The following is a 25,549-nucleotide window of genomic DNA, read 5'->3' on the forward strand; positions in this document are numbered from 1 at the left end:
ACTGGAGTATCTTCCCCTCTCTTGTTAAAATTTGCTTTTGTGCAGTTTTGCTTTAAACTGTGCATACATCAGCACACAAGAAACTCCAAAAATCAAACAGAAAAGCACTGAAATTTCAGCATCCAAACTGGCATTACAGACAGAAGAAATCAACATTAACACTACTGCACATTTTAAATTACAGGAACAAAGGTAAGGGGGTCAGAGAAAACTGGAGTATCTTCCCCTCTCTTGTTAAAATTTGCTTTTGTGCAGTTTTGCTTTAAACTGTGCATACATCAGCACACAAGAAACTCCAAAAATCAAACAGAAAAGCACTGTGATAAACAGGGAATTTTATTTTTAGCCCAGCAGAGATTTATCACTATGAGAGTCTTGTGACTTTGACAAATCTAACAATAATGAGTTGTGTATACAACCTACAACAGCTGACAGAGAATAATACATTGCTGGAGTTATCCCAGGAGGCTGACCTTCAAGGTCTAAAAACTTTCAAATTTCTATTATTTTTCCTCCCTAATAAAAAGCACCATGAAACAGCCATTTGGTTCATTTTGTGAAGGATGCATTGTGGTGAATATCTAATATTTAAAGAGAAAACTCAAAATGCACCTAGAAAATGCCAGTTACACCAAAATGCTGTTTCCCTTTTCTATGGATTAGTGTCTGTGACCTGCCACTCACTCTTGCTCTTCTAATTAACTACAATCTTCACACTTGAGTGCCTTTTTTAAACCTCACAGGAATATTAAAGACATCAGAGGGCTTGCACTTGTCTTGTCATCCTGAAAACAGACCCTGCTGCAGAGAAGTAGGTACCAGGATGGGCAAAAGTCCAGGTAAAGATTAATTTCAGGAATACAGAGGATACTTAAGGATATATTCCCAGGTAAGGATGACATGACTGAGGGTTTTCAATCACTACACAAAAATATTAAATCATACAACCTGGTATGAAATAGTTCCTTAGTTGAAGCAACAGACATCCATAAAAAAAAAAAATACTGCACTGGAGGGCCACAAAGATGCTCCAAGGACTGGACAGACAGGCTGAGAGAGATGGGATTGCTCAGCCTGGAGAAGAGAAGGGTCTGGGGAGATCTCACTGCAGCCTTCCAGCACCTGAAGGGACTTCATGAAAACACTGCAGAGGGACTTTTTACACAAGCAAACAGGGATAGGACAAGGAGAACGGATTGAAACTAAAAGAGGACTTAATTTGACATCAGGAAGAAATTCTTCCCTGTGAAGATGCTCAGGCCTTGGCACAGGGTGCCCAGACAAGCTGTGGCTGCCCCATCCCTGGAAGTGTTCAAGGCCAGGTTGGACAGGGCTTGGAGCAACCTGGGAGAGTGGAAGGTGTCCCTGCCCATGGCCATGAGACTGGATGATCTTCAAGATTCCTTCCAACCCAAATAATTCCAGGATTCTTTGATGCTTAAGGTCCCTTCCAACCCATTCCATGCAATGCTATTCTATGACTCAGCATCACACTCATTTTATAGAACTTCCTAAATCTCTGTTTCTTTTAGCTTTTCCTTATTAATTTCTTCCTAATAGCTTCATTTCAAGAGGATTGATTTCCAACAAGGAAACTATTATTGTGGAAGAATTTTGGCCTTAGTTGAAGCAACAGACATCCATAAAAAAAAATAAAAAAATACTGCACTGGAGGGCCACAAAGATGCTCCAAGGACTGGACAGACAGGCTGAGAGAGATGGGATTGCTCAGCCTGGAGAAGAGAAGGGTCTGGGGAGATCTCACTGCAGCCTTCCAGCACCTGAAGGACTTTGTGAAAACACTGCAGCAGGACTTTTTACACAAGCAAACAGTGATAGGACAAGGAGAACGGATTGAAACTAAAAGAGGACTTAATTTGACATCAGGAAGAAATTCTTCCCTGTGAAGATGCTCAGGCCTTGGCACAGGGTGCCCAGACAAGCTGTGGCTGCCCCATCCCTGGAAGTGTTCAAGGCCAGGTTGGACAGGGCTTGGAGCAACCTGGGAGAGTGGAAGGTGTCCCTGCCCATGAACATGAGACTGGATGATCTTCAAGATTCCTTCCAACCCAAATAATTCCAGGATTCTTTGATCCTTAAGGTCCCTTCCAACCCATTCCATGCAATGCTATTCTATGACTCAGCATCACACTTATTTTATAGAACTTCCTAAATCTGTTTGTTTTAGCTTTTCCTTATTAATTTCTTCCTAATAGCTTCATTTCAAGAGGATTGATTTCCAGCAAGGAAACTATTATTGTGGAAGACTTTTGGCCTTTCCCTTACTGTAAGGATGGACAAATTCTGGGTGCTACAGATCATTTTTCATCAGCCACACCCAAAACCCCATACAAAGAAAAGAGGTCAGCAATAATTTTTCTTTTAGGTTATCAAGTTTTTGTTTCAAAACGGTACCATTTTTGGTGAATAAAGGTGTTTCAGTATCCAATACATGGAGGTTTTTATTACACACACACAGAACCCTCTCAGAAACCTTAATGTTGATCATCCCTGTTTTGTAAGGTTTCCCTTTTCTCCAACCTTCTCCATATAAATAAAGGAAAGCATTTTTGCCCAGCTTGGGAAGATCTGCCTCCTAAGGAAGGTTTGAGCAAGCCAAGAGTAAGATGGGTGGATGTGGAATCATGAACAATTAGGAAGATTCTACTTCCAGGAGAAAAGGTGTGTTCACATAATGCCATTGCTGAATTAAGGCAAATATCTCCTTTTACAAGGATACTTGAACTACATTTCTATTTCTGCCCAGAGCAAGGAATTTTATCAGTGGGACTATTACTGTGTTGCCTATTCCTGGCAGGCATGCATTTTAGGCCATCCTACAGCAAAGATTGGGTATAAAGCAGCAAACAGCTGGTTTAGAGCAGCAGCTCTGCTCCTCTAGGTCAGGCCTAGAAAAGTGATCTCATTCAACCTTGCAGTTTTCAAAACATCCAGCCCCCACCAGCAATGAATAAAATATTCCACTACAGCCACACTCAAATAGAAGCTGGCATGGCCCCTTTCAATTACCTTTTCTGAATGATGATCCTCTCTGCCTTTTCTGCTTTCAGCTTTTTTGACAGGAAAAAGCCCCATTTACAGGCTTAAAGCCTAGTACTTCCACTCTCCAGGAATAGAAGCCTATTAATTCTGGCAAGGAGAACTTCACTGAGAGAAATCAGGCTTAAACTTTTGAGAGGTGTCAAGAATGTTCAGTCAATTGAGAAATTGAGTTGGCCAGCTGCATTCCTGGAAGCTTTGCAACAGAAGGAATGAATCAGGAAAATCAAATTGAGTGTGATTTAACCCTGACACTGGCTAAGGCAAAACATGAAAGAAAATGAAAAATAGATAAAATTTAATTAGTAAGGGAATAATATGCATGGCTGTCTCTCAGAATAAGAATAAATCCAACCAGCCATAACAAACGTACAAGAAGAAAACATTTTCAGAAAAAGTGGGGAAAATTCTTTCATTTTCCTGTCAGGCAGAAACAGATACAGGCTTGTCTCATCACCCTCTTTCCTATGACACAGAGCCTGACTATGACCATTGAGAGAACACAGGACTCTGCCAGTGTATGTTGGTTCACTAAAGCTGAGTGCAGCCAGCAGAGTCCCCAGCATCTCCGTGGCCTCCACGACTGTTATCAGCAGCTCAACACTTTGCTGCTTCATCATCACATCACAACACCAAAAATACACTCTGCAAAATCCTCTGCCACACGGTCAGCAAGAGAAGCTGTTCCAGCCCAATAAACATGCTGAGAATGAACACAATATTCTGTTATGAGATGGGGAGTTAAAGCAGAAACTTTGGTTATAAATATCATGCACTTCATGCCCTCCCCCAGAACCCTAAAAGCACTGGAAATGCCTCTGGGTATGGAACAGAACCCAGATTACGAGTTCAAGATGTAGAAGATCTAGAACAGAGTCACAACCCCATCAAACAAAGAAAAATCAATGCAAAAGGGGAAAAATCTGCTTTCCAGAAAACCTCCTTTTATTGTAAACAATACCATTTTATATTTCACATTATAACACTCATATGTCCATTAAAAACTTAATTTTAAAGAAAGGATTTTACAGACAAAGCAAGTATGTTAACTCAGCAGTGAAATTCAGTTTCCATGCTGAAATACAACCATTGCTTATATAAACACCCAATATCTTAAATGAAGCAAGATTAAAAACCCCTTAGTTGATGTGGGCATAAAAATAGTAATTTTTTTTCTTATCACAATTTGTTTGCACAATGTTTAAGACAGGGCTGTAAAAAAAGTTGAAATATTTTTCTCGGTCTTTTACCTCCTTCTTTCAGAAGGAGGTAAAAGGACGTAAAGTTAAAAGGTGGAATAGACCCAAGGAAGCTTTCCATCCACCTCTAAAATAACTCAAAAAAGAAGAATGAACAATATATCCAACATCCTAACTGACAGTGAGCAAGGAAAGCTCTTTTGATATACACACCTTATGATTTAAAGACTATCTTTCATTCATGTCCCCCCACTTTTGTTATGCAACCATCCTTGGTTGAAGACATTTTGATTTACTGATTAGCTTAAAATTGTTTGTTCATAGAACTTTTCCCTTCATAACATCAACTCTTTGTAAGTTTGTCTCTTGAGAAATGATAAACTGAGTATAAGTAAGTTACCTTTGGGTTCATCAATGTAGAAGGACACATCTTTTTTGTCCTCTTGCTCATCAATGTGATCATAAGTGATCTGGGGAACAGACAAGGAATTTTCTCCTGGGTTTATTACGGGTGCAGAGCCATTCCCACAGCCCAGCTTCCCTTTTCTTCTGTATCTTCTGGTCTGTGAGAGAAGGAATTGAATGATCTCAGAAGATGCTATCAAACACAGACAATTGCACATGTGAGCTTCACTGTACAGTGAATTCACTTGATGTCTTTGGTTTGGTTTTGTTTTTTTAAAAGGATGAAACTGAAATTCAGTGAAAGGGCTGCAACCTTTGTTCATGGTTTTAAAGTGTCTGATTCTGAATTATGAACTAAAACTTGGTAAGAATTTGATTCTAAGAAGGCAACTAAAACATTCTGAAAAGTCAGGCCATTAGTAAAATTTCTCAAATTGGAACCAAAACTCAAGGCATAGAAAATTCTAATAATGACTTCAGCATGTATCACTTTGTCAGGAATATCTTTCTAAAGTTTAAATTCAGCATAACCATAGACTTTGAACCATGAACTAGGCCCTGTGCAGCATATTCAATTAAAGAAAACTTCACCTTTGCCAAAAAGGCTAAATTAGGCACATCAGGAAAAGAGAAATCCTTCCTCCTGCCTCCAAACAGTTCTCCTGATTTTAGAAGCCCAAAGACAGCCTAATAAACACACTATAATTGGTACTTCAAAATGACAAATGAAGGTTTGGATCAGCAGAAAGAGCTGCAGGGTCAAGATACTCACATATGGGACAAGGCTACTTGATCTAAAGTTATGCCAATTCTCACTTTGTTATGGTCTACATTCAGACTTTTAGAATTCCTTCTTCTGCTCAGCTCTGCAGAAGTTAAACAAATGCACATTCAAAATTAACTGGGGGAAAAATGGCAGAAATAGGTATTTGTTGTGGACAGTGGATGCACTGATATGCATCAAAATACTTCTAAAAGCAAATATTATACTCTTATAGCAGGAAAAGAAAATGGGAGTCCTCTGGAGAACAAAATGCTACAATGAACATAAAATTATCAGTATGTATTTGAGAGCTTAAAATAGGAAGTCACAGACCAAGAAAGAACAAGAGAAGAGGATCCTTTGGTAAGAGATGAAAGAACCACTACCACATTCTTAAATGAGGGCTCACAGGGCACAGGGAGGTTCAGACAAATAATATGTTAGAGAAAACACTAGAGAAAACAGAGGGAAAATACGCTTTTCCCATCTTTCCAACCATGGATTGCTTGCTGTTCAGCAACACACACAGGAATCTTACTTCTGCTTTACCCCTTTCCTCCTGTTTTTCCTGCCTCCAGCTGCGACAAAGCAAGGTCACACTAACCCCAGAACACAGATCAGACTGTTTCAGCTTCCTCCATGTGCCAGGGGGAACTGTACAGCCCTTCCTCCCTGGGAAACAGGGTCCAGTGGGATGCCACTGCCCAAAGGCAAGCCTTGACCATCCTTTGGGAAAGGCTGGGTCCCTGAGCTGAACCTGTTGCAGACTCTGCCCTTCTGGCAAGCTTGGCAATGACACCACAGAACTGAGTGTGGGCAATTCCACCTTTGCAGGCAAACACTGCTCCCCCCTTCCCTGCACTCACAGCCACGGAATTTGCACTAATTTCTAAAGAAAAAAAAAAGCAGCATGGAGTACTTTAGGGCAGAGTTCCCTTTCCCCTGCCCTCACAGCCACAGAATTTTCACTAATTTCTAAAGAAAAAAAAAAGCAGCATGGAGTACTTTAGGGCAGAGAAACTGCTGTCAGCCCCATATTAAGCCTGAACATAGATTTTTTAACTGGCTTGCTCCTTCTTCTGGTATGAACTACCTTGAAAAATGAATGCAGAATGGGAAAGTGGCACCATTGCCTTGTGCTGTGAGAAAGTAGGAGACTCCAAAGGGGATAAAACAATGGAGAGCTGGTACCTGCCTGACCAACAAGGCAAATTCAGTTAAAAGACATTCTTTCCTCAAGAATATTTTAAGGAAAACAAAACTAATTGGGCTGTGGCAGGAGGAAAATAAATGTATTTCGGGTGTCCAAACTGCTCAAGCCCTTCACGAGGTTTTTGACAAGTTAATTATAATTAACAATGAAAAGCAAGCAGAGAGCCAGCCCTGCCAGTGCTGTCACCTGTTTTCTCAGACCGGGACTAGATGGCGCTGGAGACTTTTTGGGATTTTGCACGGGAGCTGTCACATAGATCTTCCAGGTGGCTGTGGAGGTGCAGGATTTCTCTGCTGCATAGCAGCGCCACAGGGTCTGTAAAGAAACCCAAAGAACCTCAGTGCAGGAGCAGTCACTGGGCTCCTACACGGCAAATTTTGCAGCAAATCCAAGCGACAACAAAGCCCTCAGTCCAGGTAAACACCACTCCTGATAAAGCACAACCACGGTGGATGCAATTTGCACCAGGACACACACACAAATCACACAGATATTCAGTGTGCTCCCCCCACAAGCTGGGATCAGACTCTACCCACAGCAAAAAAAAAACCCCAAATAAATCAAACTCAACCCCTGTAAAAGTGAATCCCCCACTGAATGCTGTGTTTTCTTCTTTCTGCACTGTGCCACAATGAATATTTGTGCACTGAGCTATTTAATTCTTTATATTATCATATGGGATGTTATGCTGGGAGATTTTTCTAAAATCAGGTGTGTTTTTTCATGTATTTGTACATTCACCATTTCAGGATTTGGCAGATGCACAGGACCTAAAAGAACATGAAAAGTAAGTTCTGAATTAAAAAGTATAATAACACTTTTTATTATGATTTTAGTATTTCACTACATATACTCACTGCATCCAGTTAGTCTCATTATGCCTGTGAATATCAGGTATACTGCAGCTTCCAGAAAGGGAGAGACTATTATCTCATTTTCTCTACTTTCTGACATGGATTAAAATGACAAAGTGGCTAAACACAAGTTATAGATCTATAATATATTTAGGAATGGTGATTCTCAGTACTTGAACTTCCAGGCATTATTCTTCTCTCCAATAAACTCTGAGGTATTTTAGTATTTTACTGTTGTGGTCTTACCTGAATTAGGGAAGCTGCAGCTGGGATTTGTCTATTGAAATGCTTCTGACGTTGCTTCTGCTGTACTTTCAGAGCAAAACCAGATCCCAGAATACCCTAACAAAATATCAAAACTACTATTCAGACAGGTATATAGCTTCATATATCTAAATAAAGTACTTTGCACCTGAAATAAACAGACATTTAATAAAATACTTAATAACATGCATTTTCAAATGTCTGAGTTCTATTTATTCCAAATCTGAAACTGAGCAGATCAACAGCAGAATTGTGTAACTTCAATAAACAGCACATGTTTATTGCTGTGATCTACAGGTTACAGGAGACAGAGACATTCACAGAGGTGGACACACCATTAATAAAGAGATTCAAGTTCCACTTACAGCTGGCAGGGCAAAGAAGGAGATGGCAAACACTGAGAAGCAGGAAGCTATTGTCTTCCCAATCCATGTCTGGGGAACTTTGTCTCCGTAGCCAATTGTTGTGACTGTTACCTACACCAGGAAGAGACATCTGCTTTAGTGCTTTTTTGGTCCAAAAAGCATGAGAAAAAAAAGAATGGAAGGGGAAAGTAATTAGTGAAGTATCAGGAGACAGGTGTGAACAAAGTGTGTGGATTTGGGGATACGGAAACCTGTGCTGACAGGAGTGAAAAAGGACAGAACTAACCCATCCCTACTGAATCCTCACAGCAAGAGGAGGAACACACAACCATTCCAGGATGTGTTATCTCCCAAAGTCAGCCTGCCAGTAGAGCTAGACCTGAACACACCTGAAGCCTGTGCTTAGCTTTCTTCCTCCCCCACAAACACGACCTGGCTGTGGTATTCACATTCTCTGAACAGAGAGTAACATAATTCTCTCTCCCAGAATTTTTCCTAGGGAAGGCAGTGAGAAGCTCAGAGAGGAAAACAATTCTCATCTCTACTTGCTGCTCCTGCTGTTTGGCACATGTGGAATAGGTTACGGGGATTGCTTACCAAGAGTGATTTGTTAATTGGACATCAGTGATGGTTGTTTGGATTGATTGCCCAATTAGGTGAAAGCTGTGTCATGACTGCCTGGAGACAGTCACAGGTTTTTCTCTAGTATCTCTTTAATATAGTATAGTATTAGTATAATATAATATAGCTTAATAAAGCATTTGTTCAGCCTTCTGAAATCATGAGTCAGAGCACATTATTCCCTGGCTGGGGACTCTTTGCAACAATACCTGGCCACTCAAAATTGTGTCTAAGCCAAAAGGTGCTTAAACTTGGATCTGATATTGTTTATCAGGGCCAGGGAAAGGGAGCCCACAGTCCAGGAAGACAACAGAGCCAGCAGGGCAGCACCTCTCCAGTCAGGAGCCAGGACCTTTCAAGCAAAACAGAAGCAGAAAGTGCAGCCAGGTCCACCCCAGGGTCTGGATTATAATGCAGAAGGACAAGGAGGCAGGTCTGACAGCAAGCCACGAGTCAGGATTGGGATCAACTGGCCAGTCTACAGGGAGAGGACAACAGCAGGGCATCACCTCATGGGTGGAAATCAGGATTGAAGGAGCCCATACTTAGACACAGCTGCAATTGAGCTACAGATAATCTCTCCTGTGCTGAAATATTGAAATGGTGTACGTGGAGCACCACCAGTGGGCTCATGCTCATCAGGGTCATTAGGTCAATTAGACTTGGCTCTGCACAGACTTGCTGCAGAGGTGGCAGGCCAGCCCTGAAAAGCCCCAGAGGCAGGAGGACCTGAGTGGGACAGAAGCCTGGGGCTATTCCTGAAGAGTCCCAGCAGGATGAAAGAGAATTCATCATGAGCCAGAGGTCAGGACAGACCTGGTGCAGGGGGAGAAGCAGGTCCAGGTGGTGGCTGGTCCATCAGAAAGGTTTGGGATGTAACAAGGAGGCCCTGCTGCCCAATGGAAGGGGATAATCAGCTGATCCCAAGCAGGAACCCACAGGAATCACACCTGACAGGGGCCTCAGCACCATGGTCACAGCAGGACAGGATTCACTGGCTAAATATATAATTCATAGTCTAAAACAGAGACCCTGGCCTATGGGGGTGTTGGGTTTTCAGCATTCTCAGAGCTCTGATGCTGCCATAAAATGGTGTGAGAAACATGGCTTGGATCACTGAGAAGTGAAAAGCTTCTGGTGAGGAACAGAAGAGCTCTGTCATCAATACTAACCACTGGGGAGAGCTGTAAATAGAAAAAAATGTACTTTTATTTGGATGTACCAGCCCCAAACCTAGTCCCCCTCCCTTCACTTTGCCTTGAATGGTAGCAGAAACACAGCCAAAACAGACTTAAAAGAATATGTAAATTTACACTGACTATAAAGAGGCTGCCTTTTATGGAAAAATTTGCTGACAAATGCTTAGATGTTATGCAAAAATAGTCTTCTCAGAAGAAACTATCAAGCAATAAAGGCATGGGAAGAATATATTCCCTCCTACTCTGAGAGCTGGAAGAAAGATTTGCAGGAAAAAAAAAATCAGCAACTACCACCAAACTTAGTTTTTCCAAGTTCCAAAAAAAAAAATAGTTATGTTTGTGTTTATTCATCATGAATTTTCCACTTGATGAAGACCACTTTGTAGAAGCTATATCCTTGAATGAATATTGTTCTTTTGAACTGCAAACTGTTCTCAGCAGGAGCTCTGCCTTGCCAGGTGTTTGTCTAGATTTAACATGGCTGGTCAAGTGACTCAGGTGCTGTGTGCTACCAGCAGGACAATGAATTTGCCAGACCCCAGAATTAAATAAGACCCCTCCAAAATTCAACTTTGAAATGCAGCATGCATTGCTGGGCAGTGGAGGAAGTTAAAGCTGTTGCTTTAACAGCACTTCAGCTCCTCAGTGTACCCAGATGACCCTTCACAGTCAGTGTTTTTTCCTTTCTTCTCCCCTCTTTTTTCTTATGAAAGGCTTCTTGGTTTTTTTGGGGGGGTGGTTTGGTTTTTCTGCAGTGGTTTTGGTTGGTTTTTTCACTAAGTTCTCCAGCACCCAGGACTTAAAACCAAACTGCAATAATGCTGAGCTGCCTAAATTCTACTATGGAAGACAGCATGAAAGCTGTAACCACAGGAAAGATGAATTTTCCACCTGCACAGCAGGCACTTGGCTGGCAGATTCCTGCAGGTGCCTGAACATGTCTCAGGAAGTCTTTCCCTGGCTACCTTAAGAGGGTTCTTTGTTGGTAATTTAATTAGCACACTGAATACATGAAAGGATTACAAATAATGTAATTCTCTGGCTGTCTTAATCACAGCAGAATCTTTTTCTACTTGTACAAAGTTATCAGTATTTCTGAGCAGAGAAAGTTGGAGAGCTGGGCTCTGGAAAATGACACGTCTTGTAACAGGGATTTATGATGGCACATTCCAGATGTGTACACAGGCTCTGAACACACATATGTATGCCTCAAAAAGGGAAGAACTCTGATTTAGTAGAAGTCAACAGGGCTGCTCAGATGTTTAAAGACAGGCAGCTATCCTCAGGTGTGAGGAGTCAGAACTGCACACCTCAAAAAACCACACTAAATATAAAGGGATTCCAACTGCTACCTCTGGCATGGAAATTTACTGCTGGAAATTCTGAGCAGTTGATCCCAAGTACCTGTGCCAGTTAACACCAATTCACTGGAGCAAGGATTTAACTCCAGTCCAGTGGTACAGAATAGGGTTTGCAGCAAGGCAAATAAGCATTACCAGCAGCAGAGGCAAGCAGGAGGGCCAGCAGAAGAGAAGGCTCCTATGTGCTCTTCTTTCTTCAAGGAAAAAATACCCAAAAGGAACAGGGCAACTGCTGTGACATGGGCTGCAATTCTGGCAGACTGACCACGCTGTTGGAAGTGCTTTTACACGTGCCCCACATGCTACAACTTCTGACAGTGGCTCCATGTGAAACACAAGCCTTTGATATGTCTTTGCAGTTTAACCTGTTTCTCTGCCAATTAGGATTAAAAAAATCTTGCCTTTAACTGAAACAGGTGAATGTAGTTAGCAATTAATTCCAACTCTCATTCATTCTTCATTTTCTCTTTTCCCTGTATTTAAACCTTTCAGGTCATTTGTATCAAGTTCAGCAAGCTTGCACTTTCTCCTCAAAGCAAAATGTTCCCCATAATATACTATGTGGTTTTTGTCAGACACATAAGACTTTCAAGTACCAAGATTTTTTTTCCAATGGCTCAGTTTTGAAAAGCAAAAATCAAATTTCACTCCCTAGTAACTCCACATCTGTGTTCCAGAAGATTTGAAAAGAAAAAGAAACTGATTCACTTTGTCCTTTGTTCCTGTTCCCAGCTGTGAACTGCACCTGCACCGTGACTCACTAAATGCTGAGAAGGCCTAGATGCCTGAAAAGCTTAAACAACAATTTGAACAGTGTTCCTCACATAGCCAGAGAAAGAGGAGCTGATTTTATCTTGCTGCTACACAAAGCAAGTCAAGTTTTGGAAAATAACAAAACCCACTGAACACTGCATTTCCCATCCACACACTTTGAAACACAGATCCCAAGTCATCTATCTCAACAAGGTACTGTGCATTTTCAGCTTCTCTGATGGTCTTCATAACTCCTTTTAAATTCCTAAAGTCCAAAACACTGTTGTAGAAACATACCCTGACTTTTCTAACCTTAATTCTTTTACTCTTTACTCATATCAATGCAATAACTCATAGTGATTAGAAGCATTTCTAACTCATACCTAAATATTCAAATGCAACTAATGAAGCAACTTGGAAAAACAAGCTAAAAAAAAACAAGGAAAGGTAGGAAGAATGAAGAGTACACTGGGTCCACATGGAATTTTTATCGCATGCAGAAATTACTTTAGCATAAACATACGTGGATATAACTGGATGCTAAAAGTGATCCACTGGTGTTTGAGGTAAACTTCTCAAATAATGGAAGAATAAGAGAGAATAAGAGTACTGGTTTGTTCACATAAAGCTGTCATAGAATATCTTTCAATTATACCCTGATTGATTTTAAAACGCAGCAATCTCTACATCTGAGACACTCATTATTTTCCTCCATTAGCTACAGGCTGCTCCACTGCTATAACCATGAGGTTTCATATTCTTAAAATTTTATCCCATGTCCACTGAGGACCTTAACAAGTGATACCTCTACAGCTTGGTTCATGGTTTCATTGCTTCCCTGCACCTTAGATCACCAGGTCTGTCTAGCCATTGAGTGGATTTTTCTTTTTTTCCCCTTGATTCTTCTGGTTTTGTACTGTTTAGCACAGTTATATGCAACACATTGCAGATTAAATGAATACTTAATAACCTAATGACAGGAATTTAATGTTTAAAATATTTTTATAGTGAACCACTTACAGAGTACTGACTCAGGCTACATGTAGTCTATAATTCTGTGTACATCACCAAAGTAGAGACTTATGCAGCATCCAATTTTTTTGTCATCTTATTACCAATTTTCCATACCTTCTCAGTGATCTCTTATGGGCAGCTCCCCACAGGACAGCCAACACACTTAATTCTGTGTACATCATCAAAGTAGAGACTTATACAGCATCCAATTTTTTTTGTCATCTTATTACCAATTTTCCATACCTTCTCAGTGATTTCTTATAGGCACCTCCACACAGCAAAACACTCCAGCTCGTCTCTCAACCAGCTAACCCACTCTTTTATAGTACTCATCTTTATTGGTTACAGCTGTGGCCTGTTAAGGGCAGCCCTGTTCCTAATCTTTGGTAATTAGTACAGCTGCAACTCCTCAGGGGTGACTGCCTTCTGCACTATCTCTATTCTCTTATATACCCCTGTATAACTTAAAGATAAAAACCAAACAACAGAAACCTATAACCTGCAGCAAGGTCTGAATTATTACTGAGAGAGTGAGTTTTACACAAAAAGATTAAAAAAAAAAATAGGGTCATTAACCCAACTTTCACATCTAGAATAAATTTTTAAATTTTGCACCTTTTGCAGATAACTAAGTAGAGCTTAAAGGCAGTGATATAGGTTTTGAAGGGGATTTTTAGTTTTTTGATATGTGTTTACTTTTTGAGATGATTTTTACTTTTCATATCTGTAAGCATTCGGTGTCCTCTGCTAAGAACTTGCAAACCTGCTTTCACAATAAAATTTAATACCCCGATAATTTAATTGTATTTTTTATATTCTTGCTTGTATCTCTCTGAGGAGGTTGTCAAGCTTCCCTACAGAAATACATTCTGTAAAGAAAGAAATGCCAGGGTTTTCTGAAAAGATCACAACTTGAACAGAAAACCTTGGGCCCTGTTTGCACACACATTTTGTTGGTGAGCACTTACCACACCCCACCAAAGGGCATCAGCATAGCTGGAGAAACCTGTCTTTCCATCCGCATCAACTGCATCCTTCTCAGCAAGATAAACAAAGTAGGACGAAAAAATTAATCCCAAGAATCCAATGTACAGTGTGGTTATGAGTTCCTATTGAAAGAGAAAACAAACAAATGGTTCATCCTATATATAGATATATATATATATACATCATTGTAAAACATTGCAGAAAACTGTGGGGTTTTTGCATCACAGTAGAAAAATTAATATGTTATAATTCAGGTATGACATTTGCTTCCAGTAAAACAGCTAAAACATTAACTTGGATTTTATTCATACCAGGCTAAATAGTTCAAAAAGCCATCATTATGGGCTTGATCCTTAGGGCAGCTAAATGTAGAGTGGGACATCTCTCCTAATTATGGAATAGGAATCACTCCACTTAACTGCCTACTCAAAATACAAACTGTCTAAACATTTTAAAAGTAGCAAAGCAGCTTCAGAAATGCCCTTTCTGAAAAGCACACTGAGAAACAGCAGCCATGTCTCATGATTATGGCCATACCTGAGCAGTGAACCTGTGTATCTGATGTTTAAACTGCTTAAGATTGGATGGTGATAATCAACAGTTTCTTGTTAAAATCAAATCTGATGTTAAAATATGCTAGGTAGATGTCATGTTTTCAGTCCTGAAGACCAAGGCTAGGGCAGACTTCTGTGAGGCATGTTACAGTCCTTGTGAATATACCATTTTCTCTAAAGATTTTTGGGCAGGAGAGTTGTGTCAGACCTGCTGTGACTGAGATACAGGATTCTCACAGTCTTCAGGAAAAAAAATAAAGTGCTTGTGCACTTAAACAAGTCAAAATGTGTGGTGTCACAGATGCAAAACCACATAAAGATTTTAAAAGCAGTGCTAAATGAGACATCCACCAGCCCCTCAGGGAAATCCAATACCTAGTTATAAGGGAAAACAGCTCATTCTAATTACTTAAAGCTTACATGCACATAATTCTTTTATTTTCTTTGCACAAATTTGGCCATCTTTATCAGGAAACAATGTTGTGCTACATCTTCAGTGGCATCTTAAGTTCTTGACAGTCATTTCTCTCTCCTTGAGTCCCAGCCAATAACGGAATTAAAATACTGCCATATGATACATTTAAAATTAAAACCTGATTAGGAAGAATTGCCCCTACTTTTAAAGTATGTCAGGTTTTCACAGGTTTTCTGTAATATTCTACCCATGTTTCTTAAACTGCTGGTAAGGGAAGGTTCAATTTTATCATCAAACTTCCCTCAGGTTTCTTTTTATTTTCTTTCTTTTCATTTCCCTGTAAGAGCTTTCTGGACAAAGGTAGCCCTCGTATCAAGTACCAACATTCAGCAGCAGGAAATATAACTATTCTTCCTTCTCCTACAGCACTAATTACAATCTGAGTTCAGGAAACCTTTAAGTAGTCTTGGCACAAAGAAAAATGGGTGTTTTTCCTCTAATCATTTAATGATTACCTAAATAATGAATTTTGATAGTATTTTGTCTTCCTTATGGCCAAGTCTTTTAAATTAAGCCCTAACTTTTTGCAGGCCTGTTTGCTAAACAAGGCAGCCAAAAAAGGAAATAAACCCTGGGGTTTCAGTAGTTTCTCTGCTGGTCACCTTTATTTTTTCACCTTTATCTCTTGATAATGGAGCACTGTGTACTTGTAGATATGACTTGCTTTGAAAAGGTCTTTCTGTTAACATACACAATTGACTGTAGATGATAATTGGAATAATTCTGGTTTAAGTGCTGGCTTTTTGGGAAGCAGGCAGGAAAATAGTAGAGTATTATGAAATCCTTTCAAAGTGGCTGAAATATCAACAGAACTACTGAGTTTATTTCACCACTGGCACCTCTCAGCTGCAGACTATTCATCTGAAGACAGAATTCTTTTTAAATAAAGGCCAATTGAAAATGCAACTGCCTTGGACTTACTCTAAATGTCACAATCAATGTTCCAGGTGTACAGAGACACTCTTTAATTATTAAGAACAATGGCAGCAATGTCACACATACTTCATTTAAGGGAGAGTCAGAAGCTTTTTAACACATGCTTCATGAGACATGATCACAAAACAAAGGGTATTCTGCAGGCATCACGCCTTAAAACTACATATTTATGTGGGTTTTATTAGATAAGAGCTTAAGAATAAAGAGTGCTGCCTAAAACAAATGGCTCTTTGCAGCAGGGATTTTCAGATTCACACACACAGGAAACAGTAAGAACAAGAAACGCACAAAGGTAAGTTTGAATGCTGAGAGAGTTGAGTGTCACCATGACATATTTTATGAAAATCCTTTTGATAGGATCTTCTCCTGAGAAGCTGAGGAGCCTCAGGAAAGAAATGTAAACAATAACTATCTGCTGCTGTGGAATGCAACATGTGCATCTTCCATTGGCCCATGTGGATTGGTTTCTCTTGATGACCAATCACAGCCACCTGTGTCAAGGCTGTGAGCAGTCACAAGATTTTGTTATTCATTACATTATTTTTCTTTCTAGCCTTCTGATGGATCCTTTTTTCTCTATTCTTTTTTGTATAGTTTTAGTATATCATTTTAGTATAATATAATATCATAATATAATAAATAAGCCTTCTGAAACATGGAGTCAAGATTCTCATCTCTTCCCTCATCCTCAAACACAACCATAGTTGAGTCAGCATATTTTTTAGGCTCAGCTGTATCTCCACTTTGAGTTAAAATAAGGACCACACAATATGAAGTTCAACACTGGGAAAAAATACGAGAATCCCTTCTGTCCTGAGTGGAAGACCTCACAAAGCAAGGTGAGGAAGCAGTAAAACCAACCTAGAGGCTCACAAGCTGGAGCTTGCGTGGCTAACTTGGCTTCTCATCAAGCTGCAGGATTTCTCCATGGCTTTCCACTACCACATGTGATATTGACTCACGTGTTGTTGCCTTTGGCAAGAAATGCTGGTATATAAGCTCAACCTGCTGAAAATAGAAGAGCATCCTAGCCAAAGCAGGCCTGAGTGAGCTAATTGAGCTATATGTAAAATTCCAAAACACATGGAAATCCTTGGTGACAACTTTACTAAGCTCTTCAGGGTCCAGGGAGGTACCAGTGCTTGCTATTTTCACAGGGCACCAAGATTTGAATTCATTTTCTCACATTGCTTAAGCGTTTAGGGGCCAATGTTTTCTGAAAGAGTATCAAACGAAAAAAAAACCAAAAATAGATGAGGACTTTGTACTTTGCCTCTGAAGAAAAAGCGGCTGAGGTGTTTTTGTTTTGGTTTTGGTTTTTATATTTTTAAACAAAAATTTCTTTCAGAGGCTGGACAGAAATAAAGGTTCCATTTTTCCTTCCGTTTGGTACTGTGTTAGGGTTTCAGCTACACTTGTCCAATGTCAATACAGAACTGTGTGCCTGGTATTTTTTTTTTCTTAATGTGTTAGTGGGTGATCTGCTTGGATAAGTACTACAGATCTGTGGAGTTTTATTTTTCACCATAATCACTTCTTTGGATAAGCAGAACTTCAGGTGCATTTACTCATAAACTTGTTTTCCAAGATTTTTTTTTTTCTCTTTTAAAGCATTGAACTTTCTTATGCTTGTGACACATAAGATTTAAGTGTTATATTTTGGAGAGAGTATTTCTTGGTTCTTGACTAAAACTGAACACCCACAGGAAGAAATGTTCTCAAACATTTTTTTGGATATCAAGTTATTTGGATATCAGCTCTGCCCTAGCAAGATACCCAGGCAATGCAAGCATAATAAATGAAGACCACACAGACTTGGAGCATTAAAAGTCATCCTGTTGTACAGTATAAAAGGAGGCTTTATCCCACAGCACTTTGGTGTGCATCACTTCTGCACAGCCATCGTGACATAAAAGTTCCTACTGTACTGGGGAAAAAAAAGTAAAAGGAAGAAAATTAACTTTTAGTATTAAATTATTGGCTTGGATTAAATGTAGCACATTCTCTGTCCCAGAAAAACAGTTTTCCAAATAGAGAATTAAAAAATGTCTGTGTGGAAATTGGTAACTGTTTGTCAGTATGTGGAGAACAAATCTACATTTGTAAGAACACGTTAGCCACCCTAACAAGTGGGATGTGGAGATTAACAGCAGAGTATTAGCCCTCCACAGTGTGGCATGAGATGCAAGACTTCAAGGCTAATGATGTAATTTTCCATTATATTAATAAAGCTAATAATAAAGAGATTCCATGAAGACTCAAAAAGAAGCCTTCAATTAGAAATATTTTTAAATCTGTAGAAAAACTTTTAAACTCTTTCTGTTTAATGAGCTTTCATACAGAAAAATTGTTCAAAGCTTTAGCAGACATAGCTTTGAAACAATTTTTCTGTAAGAAAGCTCATTAAGAAATTTTTCTTACACAACTTCATAACATAGTTTTTGTTTGTTTTTTTTTTTAATTTCTTTGCAGAATGAATTACAAAATTTTGTATTCAAGGTGAACACAACAGAAATATTTAAATAATTGACTTCTTCTAGCAAATTAATTACAAAACTTTGTATTCAAGGTGAACACAACAGAAATATTTAAATAATTGACTTCTTCTAGCAATGCTTTCCCAAGTGTTTGGTTTTCCCCAGGAACACCAAGCTAGGAACCCATCTTCTGCAGAGATAGTGGAGAGCACTTGCAATATGAAAGGCAGCCCACAAAACTCCATTTAAGAAATTACATTGAGGGATAACATCAAAGAGTACAACAGTTAATTAACAAACCCAAACACTGGTGTTTATACCCTGTTAGCCACTGCCCTGAATAGCAAAAATAGCTTCCTGTTTTAAAAGGAGGAGGAAACACACGATGGACTTTCAAAGTATTTTTTTCTCTTGCAATGTAACATTTAATTTAAAGCAGCTGTCCTGGGTTGCAAGATATGTGTGTATTCTATTTGCCGTCTTTTAGAGCTGGGGCAGTTATCTTCTGTTAATTGGGCAGTTTTCCACAAACCAATCCTCCCTCTGGGAAATATCTTCTGTTAATGGGCCACTGAGTGTCACTGCATGACTGATAAAATTCCATCATCCCAATGTGAGATGCTCTACCCAGGGGAGGAGCCAAAGCATTCCTACCTGGATATAGTCTAACACTCAGAACACAAGAGCAGCCTTTTTCCCACTGGATTCCAAGAGGAGCAGCTTTCTTCTCTACTGGACTCCCAGAGGAACACCAGGCTCATTTACACCACCACAGGACCTTCAGAGGAAAACTCCACCCTTCTGCAGGATCCCTGCTCCAACAGAACCACAGCTGGCACTGCAGGAGGGCTGCAGCCACCATTGAATGGGACTGCTGCCAACACCCTGAGCACAGGGGGACAGGTTGTATTCTGACTCTGTCAGTGGGTTTTTTTGTTTGTGCTATTGCATTTGTAATTTTAGTTTTCCTAGTAAAGAACTGTTATTCCCATTCCCGTATCTTTGACTGAGAACCATTATATTTCAAAATTGCAATAATTTGGAGGGAGAGGGTTTACATTTTCCATTTCAAGAGAGGCTCCTGCCTTCCTTAGCAGACACCTGTCTTTTCAAATCAAGACCAGGGCATTATTTGAAGCCCACAGAGAGGATTCACAGAAACCAGTGAAGTGCAGGGGATGTTTAAAGGCTGGGTCCCTGTTGAGTTCACAGCGGTCCGCAGGACGAGGTGGGAGATGAGTGAATTTGACTCCATGTTCTCAGAAGGCTGATTTATTATTTTATTATATTATTTTATATTATATTAAAAGAATGCTATACTAAAACTATACTAAAGATAAAGAAAGGATACATTAGAAGGTTTAACAAGAATGATAAAGAAAACTCGTGACTGACTCCTCAGAGTCTGACACAGTTGGATGGTGATTGGTCATTAAGAAAAATCAATTCACATCCTGGATAAACAATCTCGATATTGTATTCCAAAGCAACAAAACACACTCTGAGGCTTCTCAGCTTCTCAGGAGAAAAATCCTGAGCAAAGAAGATTTTTCAGAAAATATCACCGCAACAGATACCTGTCGATGGATGAAAACCACTGAGCCCAGGAGCCTCCAGGTGCCTCCCTGGCGGTCAACGTGAAGCATCCGAAGGATCTGGAGAAAGCGAATCCCCCTGTGAGGAAAGTGAAGGATTAAAATAAACGCAATAAACGCATAAAAATGCTTGAGGACAATACTGCCTTATCCACCCACAATGGATTATGTCCACTAACACACTGTTCAAGAACTGTGATAGCACTGCTCCTGCCTGGGGCGGCATCTCAGGCTTGAGGCATCTCTGTGTTTGGATCAAATTTCATTATAGTCAAATTTCTTCAGAAATATTGGCTATGAAAACAATTATTTAATAGGAAAACAAACAAAATCAGGGAAACCTGTATAATTTCTATGATTCCAAACTTTAAATGCCTCCTTTCCAGGGAAAACCAATGCTTCAAGCTTTGCTAACATAAATGTGAGCAAACCTTTTTCTCTATTTGCCAAAAGCAGAATATGAATCAAACACAGAATTACTAAAATCCTTGTTGTGTGAGTTACTGAAATATCTGATATCACTGGAAATAGATAGAATCTTATGTGTTTTAGGAGAATAACTAAATCAATCATAAGCTCCAAATATTTTCAACTAAATAAAAGTAATTCTCAATATGATTCTTCAGCATAATTTTATTCCATGGAAACATTTAATTTAGTTGCTGATTTGAAAATGAATTTTTTTTGCCTACAGTTTGTCTTATTCCTGAAACAAAGCAGTGAAAAGCAGGAAAGGATGAACACTGAATTTATCTACCTGAAAAATTTTCACTAGAAGTATTTTTGACCCTTTTTAGCAATCTTCAAGATTTTTTTGTGGATATAGGATTTGATTTTTAATTCAGACTTGCCTGACCCTGCTGGCTTTTCAGTGGAGCAATGATAACACTGCAGGGATATGGGTTAAGGTTCAGAGAGCATTCTGAGGTGTAGGACAGTGACTCTGGACTTAGCACTGGGAAAGGCTTCACTGAGCCCAAAACCCACTGGGCTCACATATAAACACACAGGGCCTTTTCACTGAAGTCCTTCCTGTGCTTACAAGTAAATTAAAAAACCCCAACCCTTGAAATTTCCACATGCACCTTTCTCTTTTCCTAGAGGAGCTGATATTCCTGCTGCCTGGGTGGAGTCTTTACCATCAGGTAAGGGTGAATGTTCTGCTGTAAGAATTACCTTAAAAACACTCTGTACATGTAGTTGTCCCCAGTGTTTGCCTACACACCTGGACAGTTTAGACAGTACTGGACATTCCCACTTCCCAGTGATTCCATTGCACTGGGAAGCAGAGGCTTGTGACAAAACATGCAGCACATCTTAGATGTTAAATTAGGAGTAGGACTTACATTTACTGCTTATCATTCTTCTGTTTACTCACTTCACCTCCCAAAACAAGCCTGCAGTACTTGATACAAGCTGAACAAACACTGTGTACATCAAATGTTTCTGCTTCATGTACAGTGTAAGTTACTCGTGCCAAACAAATCCACCAAAGCATAATTACTCTTTAAACAAAGTAATTACTCATACTCAAAAAGCACTGAGTTAAGCACTGTCTGGATTACTTCTTAAATAAACCCATGCTCTGTAATTCTCTCTTGTCTCAGAGAGACAGTTGTTTGATGTTTTAAATAGGACACAATGTTTCATTTTTTCCACTTGGCTTCAGCATTCCCACCATTTTTCCATTTGCCTTGCCCCTGCACTCGTTTCCCAACCAGTCACCAAGCACAAGAGCACCCAGTGCCCCAGTGCCCAGTGCTCCAATGGAGTAAAAAAAAATCAGACATGCAGTTAAATTGGGAATTAGGCAATCAGACATGCTGCTAAATTAGGAATTAGGCAATCAGATACACACCTAATAACCTCTGTGGTAGTGAAGAGCTGCAGTGACAGGAGAACTTACCTTATTGCAGAGGTGGCAAACACCTGCCCGTTAGATCCTATGCTCAGAACAATAATTGAGGCTACTACCACAATCAGATCTGTTAAAAAACAAACAAACAAACAATCAAAAGAAGAAAGAATGTATTAATTTGGTTTTTTGGTTTTTTTTGTTTGTTTTTTTTTTTAATCTCAGCACTGAAAAAACCACAACAAATGCAGACTAAGGAAAGCACTTCAAAAAAGAAATTGTTAGCTGAAATTTGGTGGGCATGTTAAATCTATGTCATAGTTTCACATCAAAACCTCAGTGGTTACAGTTTCTTCAAGGATGAATTCAGTAAGAGATCTTTCAAAGAACCTGACAGATTAGGTTGCTTGCCAAAAAAAATGCAAAGGCATTTGTGCAGCCTAGAAATGAACCCATATTTTGGCTAAAGGCTTCTGAAACAAGAGGAAATGCAAGGGTTTGCATCATGCAATAATGAAATCCATGAAGTATCCTGCATACATACACACATACACTTGGTATGAAAGCTGCATCAAAGCTGTGAAGCCAAGCTTTCAAACCTAATGGAACTGTCAGAAGAAAGGCTGGCTAAAACAAATCAGGATTGTGAGTTTACTTTGTGATGCTGTCTTTATTTGTATGAAAAAATAATTGTTTCCAGAATTCTTTCAGAGTTCTTTCTCTTTTTTTGGTTTGTTTCCACAACTTCGCAGTTTACACAGTTCCAGCTTTATACAACACAAATGATAGAGTGAATTTAGAGTGACAGCATCCCTTGTTTTTCCCCATCCCAGTTCAGTGAGCATGTCCATTTATTTTAATTATTTAACCTTGCTGTAACATTATTATGAGATTTTTTTTTTTTTTATTTCCTTACAGGCATTTCTGTGGTAAACCTCTTTAGAGCATCTAAATGCTTCCCTTTTAAATTCTAACCCAAAAATAAAGGATAGTATTATAAATGGGTAGCAAATGGAGGCAGAACGAAGAAAACCTTGGTAAACTTTCCTTTGCCAGTTTGAAACAGGCTGTACTTTATTCTTCAAAGCACTTAACTTTATACAGCACTTCAAAACACCAGCCCTGCTGACTTCACTTGCAGCTGTGAGGGCTCCGAATCTCTGCAACCCAACTTCAAAGTCTTCCTTTGGACATTCAGAAAATGAGACCTACTTGTGAAAACTGATTTAACCAACTTTCCATGGGATGCCTGGGCAGGAGGCAGGATGGGATACAACCTGAGCAGCAACAACAGTTTCCTTCAACAAGGTTGACTCCCTCTCCTTCTAAACGTTCTCCTGCCTCATTTACAACCATGTAGTTGCTGCAACAAATACTGCAGAAGTTCTATAACCAACAGCATCCTTCACTCTCTGAGTTGAATTAATTTCCAGTGTCGCCTGATTTTTGCTGTAAAAGCTGGATTGCTCTTCAAGGGAAAGCACACAGTCAGTTAAAATACTGTACTACACTCATTATGCATGAATGAAAATGAAAGTGAAAATGAAAATGAAAATGAATAAAGGGAGAGATGAGCCTAGAGAAAGAGTTTCTATTTGGGATTAATCTTAGTTTTTCAGTGCTGGACTGCAAATTTTTTTATGCTTTCTTTTATCATGTGTGTGTGTGAATGTGTATTTGTAAACATAGGAATTTAGGGTGGGTTTTCTTCCCATCACATCATAACACAGATCTTTGCCCTTTAGCAAATTATTTATCATGTCTTGACTAAATTGTCAGACATGCACACATCCACCTGAAGACAGGCACTAAAGGTGGAAAAGACTGATGTTTAGAAAATGAGCTCAACCAAGCATAGAGAGTAAAAGATATTTTTTCATTTGCACTTTCTTCTTTTCTGAAAGTGCTCTTCATGGTAGAGATATTTCTTTTCCTTTCTTTTTCTCCAAACCTGTTCTTCTATTTTGCTTCTACTTTGTTCCTAGTTTTCATCCCAGTTTCCAGTGCTTAGATTTCCCTTATTAATCCAAATTTACTGGTCCAAACAGCCTTATTTTACAGCCTAGATCTTCAGCATATCCTTCCCTTTCTCTGACACCCTTCAATACCACATAATTCCAGCCCCTGCTGATTTCCCTTCAAGCTCCTGGTTGCTTGTCAGTCTCTTCAAACGTTCTTCTCCCAGACCTTTGTATCAGAATCCACCTCCCAACTTTTTGCTGAGCCTGTGTGTCTCAGAACATTCCTTCTGCCTCAGTCTGGGATTTTCCATGTTGAACTTGCTAAGAACTAATCCAAATTTTAGAGGGAACAAAATCCCACAGAAGAAATCTCCCTGCTGTCAAAGAAATTTTAGTGGAATTTTTTTCAAAATTTAAAATAAAGTCTTTCATATTAATGAAGAAATAAAAATGAATGCATTAGGTTTTACTTTCTGTTCTAATAATTTAATTTATTTTTCCAGTGTTTGTATTTTATTCATGTTGATTTGAAAATAATAGGATGAGTCAGTAGGATTCAATAATTTCTAGCAAAGGTATTTCCTAAGTTTACCTTGTTCTGTCAGTGCAGACATTGTCCCATCTGCATTTGATGTGGAAAAGCAAATCTTGATTTCCACTGTATTATATCCTTAGGGAAATTTCGAAGGTTAAATGAAGTACTGACACTGTGAGTGAACAACCAGTTATAGTCACTCTTAGATTTTCTTAACAAAACCCACGGTGTCTTGCCCAGGGGACACAATACAAACATTGTATTTCATAAGTGGTAGTGTGGTAGTACCAAAATACCAGCAGAGAGAACACAGTTCAATGAGACCACACTTTTTCTAATATACCAACATAAGAACCACTTATTAATTGAGAGGCAAATCAAGAACACAATGAGGAGTAAAAACGATTCCCTACGGGCCTCATGGTTACATCACAAAAATAGACCAGCTCTAGAAGAAGATGAAAAATTTGTTTGTACCCAAGGAAGGATTCTGTGTTCAAAATCTTGTCAATTCCCTGCAATTGCCCAAGGTTTAGTAATTTCTCCACTTTACAGTCCTGCCTTTCTAAGGTTGATGTCTGCCTTAGATGTATTTTAAGTGTCCTAGCAACCCAAAAGAAGAGAAATCACAAAGCAGATAAATGCTTGAGGGGTAGATGTAGCTCAGAACTGCAGTAAGGCCCCTGCAGAAGTGGGCATTTTTATTTACAACAAGCAGGAGGGCTGCAAAAGAGTTTAAAACTTACCAATGATGGATATTGGCTTCCTGGCAAACCGGATCCTTCCCTGGAAGCCAACATATTTACTCCTGCAGCCTGCAGACCACAGCCGGACCAGGTACTCAGCACCAAAAAACACCACCAGAACTATTTCCTAACAGAGTGGAAAGGGGAAGAGATCAGAGTTCAGCTTTTTCATTGTAAGTACGGTTTGCACATCTAATTTATTCATAGGACTAATACAAATGAGCTTGTTGAGATAGATGATGCAATAAAAACGATTTAGCATAATCTGTTGATTTTTTGTATGCATATGCCAGGCAGTAAATAAAAGGGAGAGATGATCAGTTCCTGAATGTGATTTGCATGAATAAACAGATGGTT

General features: G+C 39.3%; 1 protein-coding gene across 3 annotated transcripts in view; it reads right to left on the reverse strand.

Annotated features, from left to right (window-relative positions):
* Positions 1-25,549, reverse strand: part of LOC120501714 (potassium voltage-gated channel subfamily KQT member 1-like) — a 415,370-nt gene that overhangs the window by 359,041 nt on the left and 30,780 nt on the right. For 2 of the 3 annotated variants that reach the window (XM_039708326.1, XM_039708328.1), the window contains exons 4-11: positions 25,193-25,319; positions 22,002-22,080; positions 20,078-20,174; positions 14,040-14,180; positions 8,124-8,234; positions 7,741-7,836; positions 6,827-6,955; positions 4,660-4,822 (exon numbers count right to left, since the gene is read on the reverse strand). In XM_039708326.1, coding sequence (XP_039564260.1) covers positions 4,660-4,822; positions 6,827-6,955; positions 7,741-7,836; positions 8,124-8,234; positions 14,040-14,180; positions 20,078-20,174; positions 22,002-22,080; positions 25,193-25,319 — 943 coding nt within the window. The remainder of the gene's footprint in view (positions 1-4,659; positions 4,823-6,826; positions 6,956-7,740; positions 7,837-8,123; positions 8,235-14,039; positions 14,181-20,077; positions 20,175-22,001; positions 22,081-25,192; positions 25,320-25,549) is intronic. The other variant, XM_039708327.1, reaches the window with a different exon arrangement.

Source organism: Passer montanus, unplaced genomic scaffold, assembly GCF_014805655.1.
Source record: "Passer montanus isolate IOZ18808 unplaced genomic scaffold, ASM1480565v1 scaffold20, whole genome shotgun sequence".
Lineage (NCBI taxonomy): Eukaryota > Metazoa > Chordata > Aves > Passeriformes > Passeridae > Passer > Passer montanus.